The sequence below is a fragment of the Zosterops lateralis genome (genome assembly GCF_965231275.1).
Source record: "Zosterops lateralis genome assembly, chromosome: 1".
Taxonomy (NCBI): domain Eukaryota; kingdom Metazoa; phylum Chordata; class Aves; order Passeriformes; family Zosteropidae; genus Zosterops; species Zosterops lateralis.
The window spans coordinates 21,953,903-21,973,252 of NC_139762.1; the positions used below are offsets into that span (position 1 = coordinate 21,953,903).

Here is a 19,350-nt window from a genome sequence, read left to right on the forward strand (position 1 = left end):
GCTGGAGGTAACATCTCTCCAGGACCATATTTAACTATCCTTTTTATATTCCATTCTCACCCTGTAGATCTGTTACAGACACAAAGTGAGACCAGTGTATTCCTCATGGCTCAGTCTTGAAATTCTCTTTCAAAATGCTTAAACTCAAAAAAATCATTGTGTGCCTCAAACACGTTGCACTAGTTTCCTAGCTTACACAAATTCTCTCTTATCTCTGGGAGCGTGTAGCCCTTGGCTAGTGAGCATTTTGTTGTACAAGAGAGAAAAATTGAAGGTAGTTGTGCTGAATTTGTTTTTCAAAGTGACTCTTTTGACCTTTATGAATTTAAGAATTTTAACTGTGGTTCTGTTTTTAAGTTTAGAGATTTTGGTAGCAAGACTGTATGCTTTCAAGTTACAAGGTTCCATGCCTGATCTTATGCTGTAAATTGCAACAATTAGCAATTTGTGGTTTAATTTAGAAGGATCACCTACTTTCCTAAATGCTTAAATAATGTGGCAAGCTGTGGTTATTGATTCTCTCTGAATTTATTACAAGAAAGCTGTATTCACTCTCTCCTCTTGGGAATGCCTCTCCTGAACTGCATGCTTGCCTAGTGACAGCTTAGACCCCTGATACATAACCAGAGACCTTGCCTAATATCCTTGCAACTACTTAGGGAATTTTTATTAAGTAAAAGCATCATTAAAGTAGACAGAATGATGAAGTTTAATGAGCATCTTTCTCACTTGATGTTGTTAGTTTTGCTGCTGCAGCAGCCATGCTGCTGTCTTTTGTTACTTCCAGTGGGGCAGGTGGAGAATGCAGGAAGATTTTGTTTATGTTTATATCTGCATACAAAGAAGCATTTTTTTCATGAAAGCTACTTTAAAAAATATATATAAGGAAAGAAGGTTTCTCAGAGTGTCTGTCTGAGGGCTTTCCACACTTTCAGTCTTGCAATCTCCCTTCTAATTTTAATGTAATGAGAAGTCTGTCTACAACATTGTAGCTAAGTCTACAGGGGTTCTGCAGTTTGTGAGCTGTGGTAATAATAGCCAGCTTCTGACTATTACTGCAAACTGCAGGCATCCCAAATATTTGTTTGCACTACAGATTTTGTCCTGCTCAGAGCTGTACCAGCACTGGGAACAGGTGACGTTTCAAAATATCCAGTGGGAAGGCACTGCCATGAATGTGTTACCAGCACTTAACTCATAAATCTGCCTTGAGACTGTGGCCACAATCTGCATCAAAATTCTTTTGTGTGTTTATGGAGACAAACTGCCTTGGCTGAGGGTCTAGTCATGCAAACAGCTATGTCAAGGTGCCATCCTCTAGCACATCACCATCCTTCAGCTGAGCAGCAGAACTGTTTGTGTGCATGTCTTCAGGTGACCTCTGCTGCCCAGGATGATGTGCAAGTGTCTCTGCCTAACACATCTGACTCTGTGTTTGTGCAGAACAGGAACATGTACCTAGCTTGTACAGTTTGGCTACAGCTGTTTCTGTGTCTTTCCAGTAAGTACTGAAATTATTAAAGACTTTATGAAAACTTCACATCTATTAAAACTAAAGGGTTATAGGTCCTTGTGGAGGTCAGATAATTGCTTCTCTGTGCAGATTAGCTCCATTAGTGTTTTTATTTTGCCTTTTTTTCCCCCTGCAGCTTTTTTTCCCCTGCGTGCTGTAATAGTGGTGTCTGTTGTTGTACCAGAAGTTCATTGAGAATTTTGAATTATCTTCTCCCTAGTGTAACAGAAGGCAAATTCTGTCCCAGAGGCATTATGACAGTCATGATTGTATTTAAATGTTGTTGTGACACCATATGTCTCCTCATATTTGAGGTATGTAGACAGAAGAGAGAAACCCTGTGTGTGAAGGCTAGTATAATCTGAATATGTCTGATCCTTGCTCTTTGACTAGCAGATGAAAGCACTCATCTTCAGTTGGGATAGCAATGTGCATTCAAACTCCCTCTCAGTTTGCCAGGGAAACCTAAGTAGATATATTTGATTTTCCTATTTCAAACCCAGTAATTACTTTGCTGGATGACACTTTAGTGTCATGCTGATAGAAGTGGTGGCTCATGCTGGCTCATGCTGATAGAAGTGGTTGGACATGAAAATAGGTAAAAAGAATGTGAAAGTGCTGTAGATGCCTTCAACTCATGTACATCTATTACTGCTAATACAGTATTTGCATGGGGCAAAGGGAGTTCCTGTGGCACCAATAGCACGGAATATTTTAAGGAGCAAATATCACAAAATATAAAACATATCTACAGGTCAGTTGGGTTTTTTACTGCTTAATGCACACAGTGGCTTCTGGACCTCTTTTCACAGTCAAAAGGCGTTGCCCAAGTAGACTTTACCAGAACTCTGAAGTTCATTCAAAATTGTCAGTATTCAGGTTTTCTACATTCTGTAGTCAGCAGAATTCCCACCACATCCTTTTTCTTTGGGAAAGTTCACTGATCTGAGGTCTGACAGTCCACATGCTTAAACATTTGCTCTGAGAAAGGAGGAGATGAGAGACAGAATAAACGCTGAAAGGATCACCTGAGGGGGGAACTTTATATTATAAAGTTTCCAAAGCAAAAAGGGTGAGCCTAAACCAATTTGAGCAAAAAGAGAGTATATAACACTTGACAACCACTTGAGCTCAGTCCTCTTTGGGTTGGCACTAACAGGGCAAAGGAGCTGCAGGGCAGCAAGATGCGGAACACGGGACAGTGATAGGGGGACTTCTGTTCCTATCCCCAAAGGATTTTTGTGCTCAGATACAGTGGATCACTGGATTCTCTGTTAATCAGTGCCTAAAGTCCCAAATACGGACTTTTAAATGGAAAAAAAAATTGAAAGTTGATTTTGTATTTACCTAACTAGTGCTGTCTTCTAAGAGTTACAAAATTACTGTTGACAATGATTCAAATGCTGCACTGCATATCATTCAGAACAAGATGCTGCTTCTTCCCTGGCTACTTCTATCCTGGTCAGTGTCTGATGAGACAACTTCCTTGAATGTCACTGCTCTTTTACAGTGATAGCTCTTCATAATACTGAACCATCTCCTTCCATATACTCCCTCACTCAACTCACTTTACACCTTCCAAAACAGGAGTTATTTAGGATGTATATTTGATTAATACATACACTGTGGATAAAATACAGCCTTGTGCTGCTGGAGTTCTATCTCTTAAGAAATAAAATAAAAATATGTGTATTGTAGCTAATATGAAGCATGTAGTTATCACAGAGGGTCAGGGCTCTCTGCCTTCATCAGGAAATGCCACCTGATCCCTTGTTGACAGTAGGTAATGGTACACATAAAATTTCAGTAAGGTGAAGTAATGTCATAGTTTACAGTTGTATTTTCCTTGAGCAAGGCTGTTTGGCTACAGTACACCTTGACAGCAGCCTGCTTAGCAACATGATAAAAAACTTCAGCTGCTGAGAAGGTGAAAGCAAACACTGCCTCTCCACCCCACCCTACAAGAAGCTCTAATTCCATTGCACAGTCCAAGAATGCCAGGGTTGAAGTATCTTCTGGATACAGCAACATAAAGCTCAGATCAGGTGTTAGTGTTAGCTTTTAGTCTTCTGATCCAGAATTAGAATGGTAAATAGAATAGAGTCACAGAGCCACAAAGGTTGGAAAAGACCACCAAGATTATATGTAACAGTTACTTGGGTAAACAAACATCATCACTCCAAACGTCCCCCCTGCCATCTTGTCCCAGCTTTCTATGATGAGCGGGATGTGGTATGGTCTAGGGTATGTCTTGGATCAGTTGGGGTCATCTTTCCTGGCTGCATCTCTTCCCAACAACTTGTGCACTCCCAGCCCTCTCACTGGTGGGGTGAGGAGCAGAAAAGGCCTTGGCTCTAACTAAAACTAAAATATTCCTGCATTATCAACACTTGTTTTCAGAGCAAATCCAAACCACAGCGCCATGCCAGCCACTATGAAGAAAATTACTTCAACCAAAACCCATGAAGTGAATTTTCAAAGAGCACTTTATGCCAATAAGGAAAGTTAACTTTGAGCTGTGTTTATTTTGGGTAGGTTTTTAATTTATTCTAATCAGCATTACTCATAAATTATCTATTAATTACTATGTGATATTTAGCAAGATCCTCTCAGCCATGTAGTCCATTTAGCTTCACAGTGAATGCTAGCCGTCTTAATTGTAGGATACTTTGTCAACATTTAATCAGTGGTACTTACTAATGTGGCATTGATGTGTTGGTATCTGTCCCAGTGCTATCAATCATGTGTGAGCAGCAAAGGCAGCTGTGACACCATTGCTCTCTGTCACATTATCAAGCCCCTGGGTTTTCTGGTTAGGGATGATGCTCACTTTGCTCTAAGCAGGCACTCTATCTCTGCAGTTCAACCCAATTTTTGTCATTGTCTACTTGAATACATATCCTTGCAGCCTTCCGAGCCTTAGTCCCATAACTGCAGAATAAAGGTTGCTAGTTTCTGAAGGCAAAACTGATTGCTCCTTCACTGCTCCAAAAGCTTGCTCTTCCCTGATGTTAGTCCCCTGAAAAGTCACAAAAACCCAAATGTTAATGACTGCAGCTTGAGAGCTAATAGAAAATTCAGTGTGTTGAGACAAAATAAAGACCTTTTTTTTTATTTATTTCTAGTAACTAGATGCATTGTTTAATGTGCTGCAGAGTAAAAGTCTGTGTTTAATGGTTGTATCACAATTTTTTTTCTCCTTTCCTTACAGTCTTTATGGACGACACATGCAGGCAAACCCTGAACCTCCAAAGAAGAACAATGACAAGTCAAAGAAGATCAGCCGTAAACCTCTGGCAGCCAAGAACAAATAAGTGCCTAGTTTCTGCCTCTATTGCATTTCTTTTGCTTGTGCCTACAATATTTCTACACATCTCTTATTACATATAAGAAAGCAGGGATTAGAATTAAATGCAATTTACTGTGTATAATGCTTTAGAGGATACTGATAGAGGGGAACAAAATTACATATGCTCCTAACTATGGTCACATTTATGTAGCCATTTAATATATCACTGTCAAACATATTTTAGCTTTTCTATTTACATGTATATTAATGTCCTCTCTTCACATGTGTCACATCCTCTTAATATAGGGGAGTTTGCACTTATACGATATTAAATTTCATATAATATTCCAAGTGATTTTAATAAAGCTCTTATTTGTATTGTTGTTTAATTTCTTCAGTAGGACTTCTGAACTAGAAATTCCTTGAGGAATGTATGTGTCCAGCTTCCTGTAATATGGTGATTTCTTCTGTAGGAATGTCATAGCATTTTATCTGATCCAAGTTAGTTAAAATGCAAAGCATTCTGTTCAAGGAGTGAAACATTTTAATCAGTTTCTTTTTCTTTTTTTATGTTGCTGTGGACTGCTCTTTTTGCCTTGAAGGTTATTTTGAAATCAAGGAGTAGGGAAGGGGAGAGAGGAAAAAAATTGTCTTTGTAGAGAGCTGCCAATTGCTAGACTCACTTTGGGGAAGAGAACTTTGTCATTTGAAGAAACTGGTACTTCTGCCAATTTTTCAAGTGATTTTTTTTTCTTTAGGCAGAAAACCCAAATAATGTGTTTAATCTCTGCTTAAAGTGCTTATATTGAAGAGCTATTCCAAATGGCTTTTGAAAATGCCACGAGTTCTATATTTATCTATTCAAAGCTGGTGCCACAGCCAAGCTCAGAAGCCGCAAATGGTTTAACAGCTCAAATAGTTTCAGGTTTTACCAATGGAGAAGAAAAATCTAAAATCTACAGACAGTGTTTCCCAAACAATTTTATTCTTAGGAGAGCAGCAAGGGAACTCAAGGAACAAGAACAGATACTGGTACCTGATTGCTTGTGTCAAGACCTTCCTTCCCTTGATTTCCAACTTAATGAATTTCATACTTGAGCAACCCATTGCCAAGTGTCAGCTGCCATCCCATCCGGACAGCAAGCTGGGAAGCATGCCCAGACTGCCGAGACAGGCCTGTTGTGTTCAGTGGGAAAAGAAAAGGTTTTAAATATCTCATGCTAGAAGTGATGCCTGCTGCAAAAGCCCATCTGAAGTTTCTGTTAGCAGCACCAGTCTCTCGAGTGCATTTAGGATTGCCCCAGCATTTAGGTAATCTGGTTGCCTTAGTCTGTGAATAAATGTATTGACATGTATTTTGCAACAGATTTTTTTGAATTGGCAAGCAGAACTAGGAAGTTGGCATCAAGCTTTAGACACACTTTAAGTGGTCTTCAGTACTTCAGAAGAATGAGGCAGTCTTAGTAGGCAGATGGAGAACAGTAAACGGTAGGCTTGTCAGGAACAGTCAATTCTATCTGTTGCAAGCTCTGCAGAGAATTTTCCAGACCTCTTAAGTGATCTGCCTAGGGAACAGGTCCAACTGAAACAGGCCCATAAAGGTGCTAGGTTGGATGCATGTTAAGAATTCACAGCAAAGACTATGCCCCATCTGGAATGCACACAATTAAATGGTGGTGTAGGTATTAACACAGGAGAGAGCCTACTGACAATAATAACCATGCTACAAAAAGTCCTGAAGAAATGTCAATGAAATGTCTGAAAATCCCCAAACTACTATTGCAGATTGGTTTTGGAACTAAATAAATAGCAAGGGCACATCTATCGGGAAGGGGTGAAGAGGCTCTGAATCCTTACCCAGCATTGAATGCTACCCCAGCCCTGGACAAGGGCACTTCCTCAGGGCTGCACCACTATTCTCCAGACAGCTGCCAGCTTTGAGACTTGGTGCCACTCTACATACTTCCAGCTGAAGTGAGTTCACTAGTGTTCCAAAATCTTCCTGCGTACACACAGACATGGCTTTCTGTGAGTGAGGTGGCAATACAGATTTCCTTTGATTTGAAAGAAATCCAGCCAGAGCTGGAGGTTCAGGTGGTGTCTGAGTCTGTATCCATCACCCACCCTGTGTCCTGGAGTTTAGGCAAAAAGAAGTTGTTACAGGACTACAAGTGTTTCAAAGCATGGAGCAGTGTCTCTAATGTAAAATTCAAAGCTTGTTGGGGAAGGCCTGATGATGTTATTGGTGGGAAGCTGCTGCTTAAAGCACTGCTTTAAAATAAGCTTATGGTTTTCAAGCATTAGTCAGACTTTCATTAACTGCAGTTGCAAATTTTGAAAGTGTTGAAAGAGTCATGCAAGCTCTCCTCTGCAGGATTGCAGAGTATTGATTGGAGCATTCTTGTGTGCTCACAGCAAAAAAAATCCACCCAACCTTCCCACTTCTTCCCTCATGAAGGAGGACAAAACACAGTTTTGACAAGCAAAAGCAGGAATGAAGGGCCTGGGGAAGAGTAAGTGAAAGGCATAAAGATGAGAAGGATAAAAGAAATCTAAAGGGAGAAGTATTATACTGAAGATGGTGGCAGATGGGGGGGGAAAGAAGTTTCTTGAAAAGAAAGATGAAAACATAAGATAATGATCTCAGAAGATGATGAAAACCTGAAATGCATAAAGCTTTACAAACAGAAAACAAAATGGGTTGTAAAGGAATGCTCTTCAGAGGTGCAGGGCAGAATAAAAGACAAGGAAAAGAAAAGCAAGCTATCTAGGATGTAATGTGCTAAGGTTTTAGTGTTTCTAAAAATGTGCCAGCTTCTTAGAGCAAACTACGCAACAGTTTTAATGTGACTATGATGACTTTATGTATCTGTTCTCTAAGGTCATTCCTCTTTTAATATTTAAAAACAATGTTATATTTTACTGGGTCACATTTATTTCCCAGTTGTACTCAAGGAAAGGAGTTGCTGTATCTTCTTGTAGTGAACCACTTAATGAGCAGTGCAGCTTGAAATGGTCCCCGTGGTCATTCCTCCAGAGGATCTATCAAACTGAGGCCCCTTCTGATGAGTCCTTGGTTGCTGCACCTAGGTGAGCACTTGTGCTGTGCCAATTCTGGAAAAGCTGCTCTTTGCTCCACTGATCAGTATTGTTTCACTGGCCTAACTGAAAATGAGATCCCTGATCCCAGGTTGCCTTGAAGAGGGCATCCTTGCCATCCATTCATTCATTCATTTATTCATTCAGGGTCACTTGTTCAGGTTGCCTCTTTGAGCCACCCTCTCATACAGCCAACAACAGCATGCCCCTTTGAGGGGAGAAAATGATTCCTGTGGAGAGAAAATTTGGTTTTTTACAGCTTTCCTGTATCTGGCAGCTCTTTGAAAACAGTTATGCTGGTAATTCTCTGTTACGATTTTGCATACAGTGAACTGGAAAGAGTATGGCAAATTTTCTGTGTACTATACACCCTGACAGAGGAAGTCTTTTAAAATTAGCATAAACCTCACATGCTGTGCCTTTGCAAAGAGTGGCCCGAGGAACTAATGTTCCTTGCTAAGAGTAGAGCAAAGTGAAACCAGAAAACTTGCTTGTCCAGGCACCATTCACAATTTTCTTGTACTTAATGGTGTCAACCCTATATTGCCTCCTGCAGTCCTCTTGATGAACAGGTAACAGTTATTAAAAAAAAATCAGTTCTGAGAAAATGAGCACTGCTCTTACTCGCTTTCTTACTTAAAAAATATGTGAGGAACAGCAACTCTGATTTTAAAGTTTCACCTTTTTGTGATTGCTAGTCTAGGAATAAGTTTTCTGTGGAGTCACTGGTGTTCAAGCACCTTTATTTTGGTTTTAGTCAGTCCTTCTTGTTAAGGAAATGACAGTAGCATCTGCTCATCCATTAGCTTCCATCCTTACACCTGGCAAATCACAGCAGCAGTTTGGGAGTTTCTCTTGAACTGGCAGCTTGTTCCAAGGTACGATCCAGGCCGGTGTGGCCCTTGCCTCTCCTCCCTCCAGCACTGTCTGTACTCTCCATCCTGCTCCTCCGAGATCTCCCCACCATCACTGCATAGGGCTGGATCCTGGGCTTCTGGAAGAGCCAGGGAGAGAAAAATCTTCCTCCTGTTCTGCATGACCCTCTGCTCCCAGGAAGCAGAGTGAGGTCAGGAGGCACTTCCAGCTCCAGCAGTTCTTGTGTGTTCCACACTGGCTCATGGCTTGGGGCTGGTAGGAAAGCTGGGAGGCCAAGTCTGTGCCATCCCCACGCTTGCTGAGCAGCAGGAGCTCCAGAGACGGGGAATATTTCCAGTTTGTAGCGGGTGGTAACTGTTAATATCCTCATGACAACCAGGAGGAGTGAGATTGTCATCGGTTATATTAGTTAATTTTGTAAATATTAACAATTTCTAGGATTATGGCACAGGATGTGAGCTGTCAACTTGCTTTATTTTCCTCCTACTCCTCCTTGTAATGACACATCTTTTACACTCTCAGATTCATGCCATGTGTTGGTTACCTTGCACTGACACCAGGGATGGCAGGTGTTCTGGGATGAAACCATGATAACCTCCCAAAAGTTAGACTTTCTTCCCCTCCTGGGTACTTTGTTTCCTCTTACCTAAGGGGAAGTAATTTGCCTGTGAAGAGCAGTGATTTATAAATCTCCATGGTTGGTTTCCATCCAGTGCTGCTGCCAAAGCTGCTGCCATTGGCACAGCTGAGCTCCTGCTTCCCCTTCCAGCTCACCTGTGAGTGCCTCGGGCAGGCACTGCCACTCCAGTCCCCCGTGGAGCAGGAGCTGAGTTACAGCTCACAAGGAACCGTATCCCTGCTGTGAGAAAGCCCTGAAAAGTGACATTTTTACAATGTGTCTCAAGAGCAGAATTTCAACCATATTTTTAGATCAAGAAGCACGGCAATTGCGCGAGTACCAGTCACAGGAGTCACCCCTGCAGCTTGATGGACGTGTTCAGAAGCAAGGGGCGACTGGGGGCAAAGCACGGGGGAAAGTGGCTTTTCCAGGGCACTCGCTCCTCACCTTGGCTCCCTTGCTGCTGGCGAGAGCCTCTCTGCTGCTCTCCCCTGCTCCTGTGCCACTGGCAGCCCTGAACGTACAGCCAGTGCTCAGCCAAGCAGTGATGAATGTACATTCACAGTTTTCCTGATATCCCAGTTATTCAAGGTAATGTTTCAAATGGCCTGGTGCTGGGGCAGCCCCCGAGGCAAGCAGGAGCATGGGAGCATGGCTGTGTCCAGCTGGGTGCTGGCAGGGGGACAAGCTGCACGTCCAGCCTGGGGTGATCCATGCCTGCAAATGGTGCTTTGCAAGCATGGGACTGAATAGCCCCTCTGTTTGTGTAATCATCTAAATGCTGTGCCCTCTCCCAGGGCAGCCATCCTGCAGGTCCCCGGCAGTCTTGTCCTGTGCCCGAGCCCTGGCAATGCTGTGCTCCGCGTGGTTTTGGTTGGTAATCTTTGCGTTGCCCGCAGCCCCCAGTTTCCATGCTGGCAACGCAGTTCCCAGCGACAGGAAGCTACTGCCAGGCTGAGCCTGAGGAACGGGAACACCTCCTGCCCTGGGGATGGCCCATGCCATCCTCGCCTGGAATCAACACCCGCGGGAGTCGCACCGGGCTCGGTCAGCGCCGCTCCCCGGGAACGAAGTGCCGCAGGAAAAGTCCTTAGTGGGGCTGGGAAGGAACCACTAGTGGGGCTCAGCAAGGCCGTGCCTCGGCAAGGAGCAGCCAGAGGGGGCAAAGAGCTGCTCTCAGGCTCGACCTGCAACACGGAGCGCTGCTGGAGAGGGAGTGCGTCGCGCTGGAGGGAGGTGGCTCCGGTACTGTGCAGGAGAGTGGATTTTAACTTAATACTGGATGTTGTTTGCCCTCCAGCTGTGTAGTTTAGCATCTAACAGCAGTGGCTTGGAGAACTGGTGATCTTGTCAACTGCCCCCTCACAGCGGTGGGGTTTAGAAACCGTATTCTCGGTGGCCTGGTTTGAGCATTCTCAGCCACTTTGCTCTCATATCGATCCAGATCCTTTATTTTAGGGAGCTACTCAAACATGCCTGGCACGTGTGATTTCCCAACATCACACAGAAATGAGCATCTCTGTTTAGAAAGGAAGAGAGCACTGATTTGGAGGAATGCAGTGCATGGGTAGTTCCTGGGATATGATTTTAGTAATTTCCATCCAGACTGTACAACGGGACTTCCCTGTTTTCATTTCTGGCCAGTTTAGGCTACTCGAAAGATTTCTGCTCTGCCAGTCTATACCAGAGACTCATTAAGCACCTTGTGGATCAGACATTCAATACTAATCCGCTCTGAGGGCAGAGACCAAAATCAAAGCTTCGGCTTTGCAGATGCCGTGTGTGCCTGGGGTCCCGCGCCTCCGAGCGGTCCGTGCGGCGGGGAGGATGCCCGGCAGCACCGCGGGATGCACTTTCCGCCTGTACCAGCAGTGGGGGCAAGAATACAGCCGGAGAGGAGAGGGAGGGAACACCAGAGCGGATCTGAAACTCGGGCCTGAAATACTGTTCGTTCCCCCTTCTGCTGGTACAAAAAGCATGCCGAGACAGTTCACAGTGAGCACGACTGTCACCCTCAGGCTTGGCAGGGTGTCCCCAGGGAAGCTTCTGGTATTTCCTTTCCCCTCACTTTGCTTTTACATCAACTCCGCCAATTAAGCAACCAAATAATTCAGAGGCAGCCATGTGGCACCGGGTGCTGTAGCTATGGCTAAAAATAACCCCAAAGCCTCGAGAAAAGCAGCTCCAAGAAGTGCGCACCAAGCCGAGCCCCGCTGTGGTGTGTGTGGAGGGGATCACAGCCCTGGTCCCCGTTTGGGGGCAGCCAGACCCCGCCCAGCTGGCCTGGCTGTCCTGGCCGTGGCTGCATTTGCGGGCAGTGATGCTCCTCTGCACCTCTCCTCGGGGAGCTCCCAGTGCCGTGCGGCTGGCACGGCTGGGGCGGAGCGGGGAGGGGCACACGGGCCCGCGGGCACCAAGGGCTCTGGACCAGGCGCCTGGAGCCACGTTCTCCATCCCGAGGCAAGCACTGACCTAGAAGTGGGTTCATGAGCTGGGCCTGGGTTTTGGACCTGGGGGTGATGGCTTTGCAAACCAGGAAACTTGGAGTAAAACTTACCATTCCTTGTCTTAGAAATAAAACAGAAACACACAAGTAATAAATATTGGAAAATACTCTCTCCAAAGCCCTTGAAATTACAAACCCCATGGAGTTGGGAGAAAAATGGAATTTCTTTGGAATAAATTAGAAATCATGGAAGGCCAGGCCACCTGGTGTAGCTCCACAGCTAGACTCATGCTCCCACCAGGTACAGACGGTTACAAAAAATAGAACAGCACATCCAGTTTTGCATAGAAGTTTTCTGTTCTTGTAAACCAAATGAAATTAATCATTACATTTATCTACAGGGTGTTCTATAAAATCAATAAGCGCTACATAGCAGTCAAAATATGACAAGGCACTTAAACTTTGCCAACTCAATCCAATTAATTATATCTTCGTTAGAAAAAACAGCGATTTTTATAGAGTCAGTTGGCTCTTCAAGGACCATAATACAAGCTTGTTATAAGCTCATTGATTTTTACTTTATGATTTCCCGTTGAAAGCAAATAGAGATCGCTCACTTTATAAAACTGTGAAAAAATGTGTGTATTTAACACACCAATATTATTTATAAGCAGCAGCTAATATTTAAGTGCCTCTTGTACGTCTTGATAAAAGTGGTTCATGATTCAGCCCTCTCAGATGTTCAGGGGATGTTCTTCTACATTATTGCTATCGTCATTTGTCTTTCCCCTCTGACATGTGCAGTTTTTTATGCAGGAAAACTCTGTAGATGAGGCTCACCAGCAAGGAGGAGAGCAGACTGAATACCTATGAGGTGTCGCTGCAAACGAACACTGTGGACATCCCAGCCTGGCTCTACCACCTTTTTTTAGAGCAACCTGAGAGCTTACAAGGCAGAAGTGAGACCAGGGGACCCTGGGAAATGCAAGAGTGGAGGTGCAGGTTGAAAAAAAACACTCTTGACGTGTAGGGCTTTTGAGGAAGGGAAAGTTTAGCAGGTGGTAAGGACTTTTCAGGGTGACAAGTAGAGGCAGAAAGATTTTCTCTGGAGTAGGGATTGCAAGGGTGGCAAGAAGAACTCTGGGATTTGTTGGGGGCTTATGAAACTCACAAGCCCTCTGGAAAATGAAAGGTAAGAGGCAAATACTGCAAAAATAAATTCACAGCAGGCAGTGGGTAGCATTGAACCCATCTCCTCTCAGTGCAGGAAGGTGCTGCTCCAAAGTCCTCAGGACCTGCCCACAGGTCTCTTTGGTCAGTCAGTCCCACATTTTTCTTAGAAATAGTCCTTACTAGAGATGCCACATTGGTAAGTGCAAAACAATCCCCTAGTAATGGCAAACACTTAAGGTTTGCTGTTTTATTGTCATTAATAAGAGACTCGTGATAAAAGTCTGAATCTGTGAGGGAAAGATGAGTCAAACTGCTTCTCCCATCAATGCCCAGCTCTTCCCAAAACTAAGGAGAGTGTCCAGAGAATAGTATCTGGGCTTTTGAAGAAAAAGATGAAAAGTGAAGAGAAGACTAAGTTTTGTTTCCTTTCCAAAGCATGACTCTTGTTTTCAGTTAGAATACATCAGATACAGATGAAAACCAAAAATAAAGTTGCGTTTCCGCAGTAATTATTTGCAGTTCCATGGTGCACTGCTCCTACTTCCTGAGATGCCCTGCCTAGCCAAGGTAGTGCCAGCACTGGGACGTCAGTGGCACATGTGAGAGGCTGCCACCCCTCACCAGCAGACAAGGAGGTGGTGCAGGGGCCCTGGAGCCAGGCACAGAGCCGTGTCTGCAAGCAGGTAAGCCTCTGCTGTGGCAAGTGAGCTTCAAAGGCAGCAAGTAGGACTGCTGCCATCCCCAGGGTGCAGCCACCTGGCCTTGGCTCAGAGGGACAGAGGACTCAGTGGCAGGAGCCACTTGTGATGTATCACAGAATATAAAGGTCTTCACACCCCTATGAGCATGAGTCTTCAGGGAGATGCATTGTAGCAATCACAGAGGAAAGCTGGTCTCAGTCTTAAACTTCTCCTTTCCCCCCTTCCCATGGGTTTTGGACACTGAAAGAAATATAACATGGTGAATAATTAGATGAGTCTCAAGCCAAATTTTTGATGGTATTGAAATCAGCCAGATTAATAGGAGCTCCTCAAGCCAACAGCAGGGAAAGGGAGGAAAAAGCTGTGACAGGAGGAGGTGATTAGCAGATAGCACTGGGGGCAGCCCAGTCCAAGGCAGAAGAGCTGATACAGGGTTTTCCCCTCTCACAAATGCAGAGACTTTCCTGGGATGGACAATTCGGTCCTGGCCAGGATTAAATTTGAGCACACATAATGGAGGATTCAGTGCCACTCACCACTCTCCTGAGGCTCCTTCCCTGTGTTCACCTGGGCCCTTGGTGTGGGGAATGAAAGGACACAGCTGTAATTAGTCTCCAGGCAAGCAAAGGAGGGGCTATGGGTGGGTGACAGCAGTGAGAGGAGATGGGGCCTACCCTTTTCAAACATCCCAACCTGTGCAAAGCCTGTCAAGTGGCCCAGCCCTTCTCCAAGACCCAGAATTCCCAGGACAGCAGCAGTGAGTGGGGGGACAGCAGCAAGAGGGGACTGCCCCTGTAAACACAGCAGTGAGAAATCCTTTACAAGAGTGAGTGACAGTAATTGGGAGTAATTGCACCAACACAGACATGGAGACAGCTTTTTAGTAATTCACCACTTCCTATGAAACAATAATCTCCCTCTAAGTGATGGTTAGGGCCAGCCTCATAATGTTTTTGCATTTTGGCTTAAACTAGTTGTAAACTGAGATAATCAGTTCCTGTGGGATTTTTAAGTAGGCCATATATCTATTACACATTTCAAATCAGCTGTTTTCCTACCTTCTCTTTGTTTAATGTAATTTTTCTTTATTGACTCTATAAAAGAAGAAAAGGAATGTCCCTTTTCACTCAGACCTGCTCTCCTGGTTACAGGTGCCATGGCAGACATTTCCTACCAGGAAGGAAAATAAAATTAGGCCCAAATTCTAAACATTTTCACAGAGATTGTAACTACTTTCTTCAAGATTTTGCAGTGCCTCAATTTGCTGGGACACAACATGACACTACAGGAGACAGAAGCAGATGTTAGCAGCCACTGCAGAAGCTCACTCTGCTAACAAGGGTTACCCAGAATTTAGGTTGAAGAGTGATTGATGGCATCATGCAAGACCATTGTCCAGGTAACAGCCATCAGGCCTAATTTGGGAGCAAAACTACTGATGAAACCCAAAGCACATTTGTTCTGCCTCATGACTTAGCAGGGCTTCTCAAAATGAACTCCTCTGTACCCAGGATGTGTGGCAAAAAGCAGTATTTCCACATTTCTGAAAGCCAGGGCTCCTGTGTGGTTGTCTGGAAAGGTCTAATAGCATGACAGTGGCAATCCTCTGCCCTTATTTCACAGAGCATGTCCCTCATGATTCCAAAAGCCTGGCAGACTTCTTGTGAACTTTCCTTCTGAGCAAAGTATGTTAAACTGCTTCTGTAATACAAAATGCTTTAATGTGAGATTTGGTATTCTGGTATAGGTCTTCTATTCTTCTTTCCATCAGCCACAATGCCCCTTTCAGGCAGCCTGGGAAGTGACTTCCCCTTCTGTGCGTGCAGATGGGCTATAGGAAATTCAAACAAGTTGTAAGCAAACTCAGCTGTTACCTGCCACTACTTTCCTGTGCACACCAGTGGGGTGTGCGCATTAAACAAGGTGGGCTGTGGGTGCAGTTCAGAAAGAATGTGAGAAATTTTTCAGGGCAGAGGTTAGCACATAAACCAAGGAGCAAAGGTCAGAGCAGCACAATTAGATCATGTGAGGCAAGGAAGGTTTAGATCTGGATTTGTTCAGTTCTCTGCAGCTTGGTCTTCCTAAAACATTTTGGGAGAAAAATGGACAAACACATTATGCATAACGATTTTTGACATATGGAGAATCTTAGCTCTCTCATGGATGTTGGGCACTGGAGTGTCAACACTCAGGTCCAGAAGAAATTCCTAATATTTTTTTTTTTATACTGGTCACATACAGGCTTTCCTTCTGCAGCCAAACCGTATCAGCAGAGAGCCTTCTACCAGGCCTTGGTCTCTCTTCTTCTCCCCTCTTCCCTTTTTGGATTGGCCACAAGACCTGGATGACTTGTGAAGAAACTTTGAATGGGATTAAGCACAAAGCAGTGCTCTGTTTCTGGATCTTTTCTCCTAAACAGAATGTCTACATCCATCCTAATCTCACAGGTAAAATCTGCCCCTCTCTAGAGTTAAGAAACTTAGCTCTAAACAGAAATTTAGGCACCATCTCTAAAAACAATCTAGCCTATTCATATAATGGATTAAAAAGAGAATTTTCTGTCTAGCATGCTCAGATAACTTTGTATCCATCATGCTGGAAATAGCTCCCAGATAGCAAAGCTCACTCATCATGCAAACTCCTTCTATACCAGTATGTAATCCTTTTAATTATCCACTGTAGAATGACTTGTCTGCCATCACTCAAACCTGTTCAACTCAATCATGCATGAGTGTAATAGCACTTTCTTGGGCAGTCTTCAAAAATCCCACCAGTGCCTAGCTAGATTTCTGTATTTCTGGGACCTATGAGCACAGGTTGGTGGATCTGATTAAACCATGACAAAGCTGGGGGCTTGGTCTCCCCTAATCAGTCCTAAAAATACACGTTTTACAGTTGTCTCACTCCCTGCATAGTTTTGGCATCCCGACAGTAGTTCAAATAAATTCTGGTATTTATTCTACTAATTTCTGGAAGAAGAATGACAAAGCCTTTTTCACGAGCAAGCTATCAAAAGCAACTTCTTTGATTACTAAGTAAGGCAAGAAACTGAATCAGCTCTGTTTCCTTGCAGCACTTTTGGTATTCTGTTGGTGTTTCTAAGATTTCTCATCTCCTGACACACTGAGACATTCATCTTCAGTTACAGTCAAAACCCACAGGTTTGCAGAAAAGTCAAAAACTTGTCCTCATCTGCTGCCTGTGATGCAGTCAAATGTTTCAACCCAGCAGCTCCAGAATATCTCATCCCTTTTGCAGTGTTTGCTCAAGTATGTCCACTTCTCCCCAGTTCTGTGCCCCCCTCACAGTGTTTCTCAGCTAAGGGCTGTGTTTGAAGAGGGCTTCACTGAGCACTTGCAGCATCACTTACATCAGCCTTCGAGGTGCTCTGTGAGGAGGCTGCTAAAAAACAGTGCAGCAGGGAAAAAGTGGGAGCAAAATATCAGCATGACAGACCAACCTCACAGAGACACATCAACAGAAACAGGAGTGGTGATAGAATATCATGTTAAACACAGAGCTACAGGATAGTGCCAGTAGAGGAAACACAGAGACAAATACATTTTTCAGAGGGAAGAAAAAAAAAAAAAAAAAAAAGAGATAAGGCATTATAATTCTCTACAAAATTCTGAAGTAGAATATACCTTCTAGCTGTTGATTGTTTTTTCCCAAGCTGCTGAACAGAATAATTCTCATGGAAAAACACAGCAAAGATGTGAAGAAAACATATTAGGAAATCAGAATACATTTGTCAATCTAAATCACTGAGCTTTAAAAATTTGCTGGATACAAATAGCATCAGCAGCACAATCTGCACTCACATGCTCGAGGACCAGATCCTTGGGGTGCAGGGGGAGGGCATGGGAAGGTTGGGAGGCATTTCAGGGTGCAGCAGCATGCAGAAGCTCCTGCTGTGGGTGCCATCCCTGCTCTGAGCTCTGCAGCACAAACCTGGCAGCCAGCAGCTGCCTCCCACCTGGGTGATAGCATCCCTCTGTCCCTGCTGAGCTCCTGCCTATGTTCTTCACTTCTGGCTTGGGAAGGAAAAACCCAAACCATGCCACACATGAGGGAGCACAGGAATGACTTTGCTCACTTCTATAGTCCCTGTGGCTGAAGATCTGAATTAAAAGGATTTTTCAGTCTATTTGCCCAAGAACTTTTAACAATCAGTACTTAGTGCATCCAAATCACACTCCCAAGCAACCAACATTTAGCTGAAGTGTCTTTTTGGGGCATTAGTTGTATGCAGATAAGTTTATATTTCTGTATTTATGTATTTCTATCACATACTCAGAGCTGCCCAGGCTACTCTCCTGTGGCACAAATCCTGTCTCTTTGCCTGAGCTTGGCCCTGGCAGGACGAAGAAAATCAACCCCATTCAGCTCCAGTCCCACAGTGCTCTTTTGGAGGCAAAACTGCAGTTCCAATGAACTTCCTTAATCTAATAGAAACAAATACCACTCCTAGATATTGTACTCTTGTATACCTGACTCTGACAGGTTTGTGACTGTATCCTGGACTGACTCTGATCTGGACTGGCAACCACACTTTTTAGCTGTAAAAGAGAATACATTTTGTTCATACGAAAATCTATAGCACTTTAGTAAGAAGCATATTGCGTATTCCCGAGGACTGGGCAGAAATGCAGACACTGGTGACTCCAAAATCCCCCAGGTAATTAAACGTCATTTCAGAGCTGTTTGAAGAGCAGATGCCACATATTAACAACACCAATTAGAAGCCAATTCTATGTCACTGGCCGGGACACTGCCAGCAGCTGGAGCTCTGTGTTTTGGTTCAACTGTAGCTGGGCAGAAGATTAAACCAATTTAGATAAAGTGGTGAGCTGGCTGGAGTAAATGGGTGCTGGTGCTGTCTGACAGTGCATCCAGCACCATTGCTGGAAGAGATTACTTTGATATGAGAATTTCTTTTCAAGTCAAGAATTCCTCAATCTTGACCAGTGACTGCGGTAAGAAGCAGTAGTGCAGACATGCTTTTCCATTATCCCTTTTCATGTGACAAATGGACAGTTTTACCTGGCACTATGGTAGCCAAAAATCCTGTTTGCAGGGAGAAAAGGAGGAGCCTGTTCCCTTTCTCCTACAGCAGTTAGGAAATCCCGTCCTGAAAAACAAAAATTTAAAAATTAAAATTTGCCCTTCCTTTCGGAAAAAGGTGGTTGCTGATGTTTTTTTCAAAGACTGTGGATCTGTTCACCATCAGAGTGTGATTCTGCAAGACCATGTGGCCAGAGAGACATTGGATACTGCCAGGCTGCAGACTCAAGGCCGCTTTAATGGCCTCAAGCTACTTGATGTATCAGCAGTTAAACTTTTTTTGGTAGGTCCCCACATACTACTGAGCACTCTGCTTTCCTGGCACAAGTGGGCAGCCTCATCCTTCTCAATTTTGTGAGCCGTGAGAGCCTCAAAACAGCATTCTCTCTAAAGGGGAGCAGTCAAGGAGAGCTATGATAATTATCTTGGGTAGAGGATCCTTTAGGTCTTTGCCAGTTTTTATCAAAGCATAAAAAGCAATTATTAAAATTAATGCAATTTACCATGTGTTCTACTTCTAGCAAAGCTATTTTTGGCAAGTGTTTCCATCTGTCCCATTCAGCAAGATCA

General features: G+C 43.9%; 1 protein-coding gene across 1 annotated transcript in view; it reads left to right on the forward strand.

The window, feature by feature from the left end:
* The window catches only part of RSU1 (Ras suppressor protein 1), a 102,447-nt gene extending 97,267 nt beyond the window's left edge, over positions 1-5,180 (forward strand). The window contains exon 9 of the mRNA XM_083864897.1: positions 4,725-5,180. Coding sequence (XP_083721023.1) covers positions 4,725-4,827 — 103 coding nt within the window. The 3' untranslated portion in view covers positions 4,828-5,180. The remainder of the gene's footprint in view (positions 1-4,724) is intronic.
* The last annotated feature ends 14,170 nt before the right edge of the window (positions 5,181-19,350 follow it).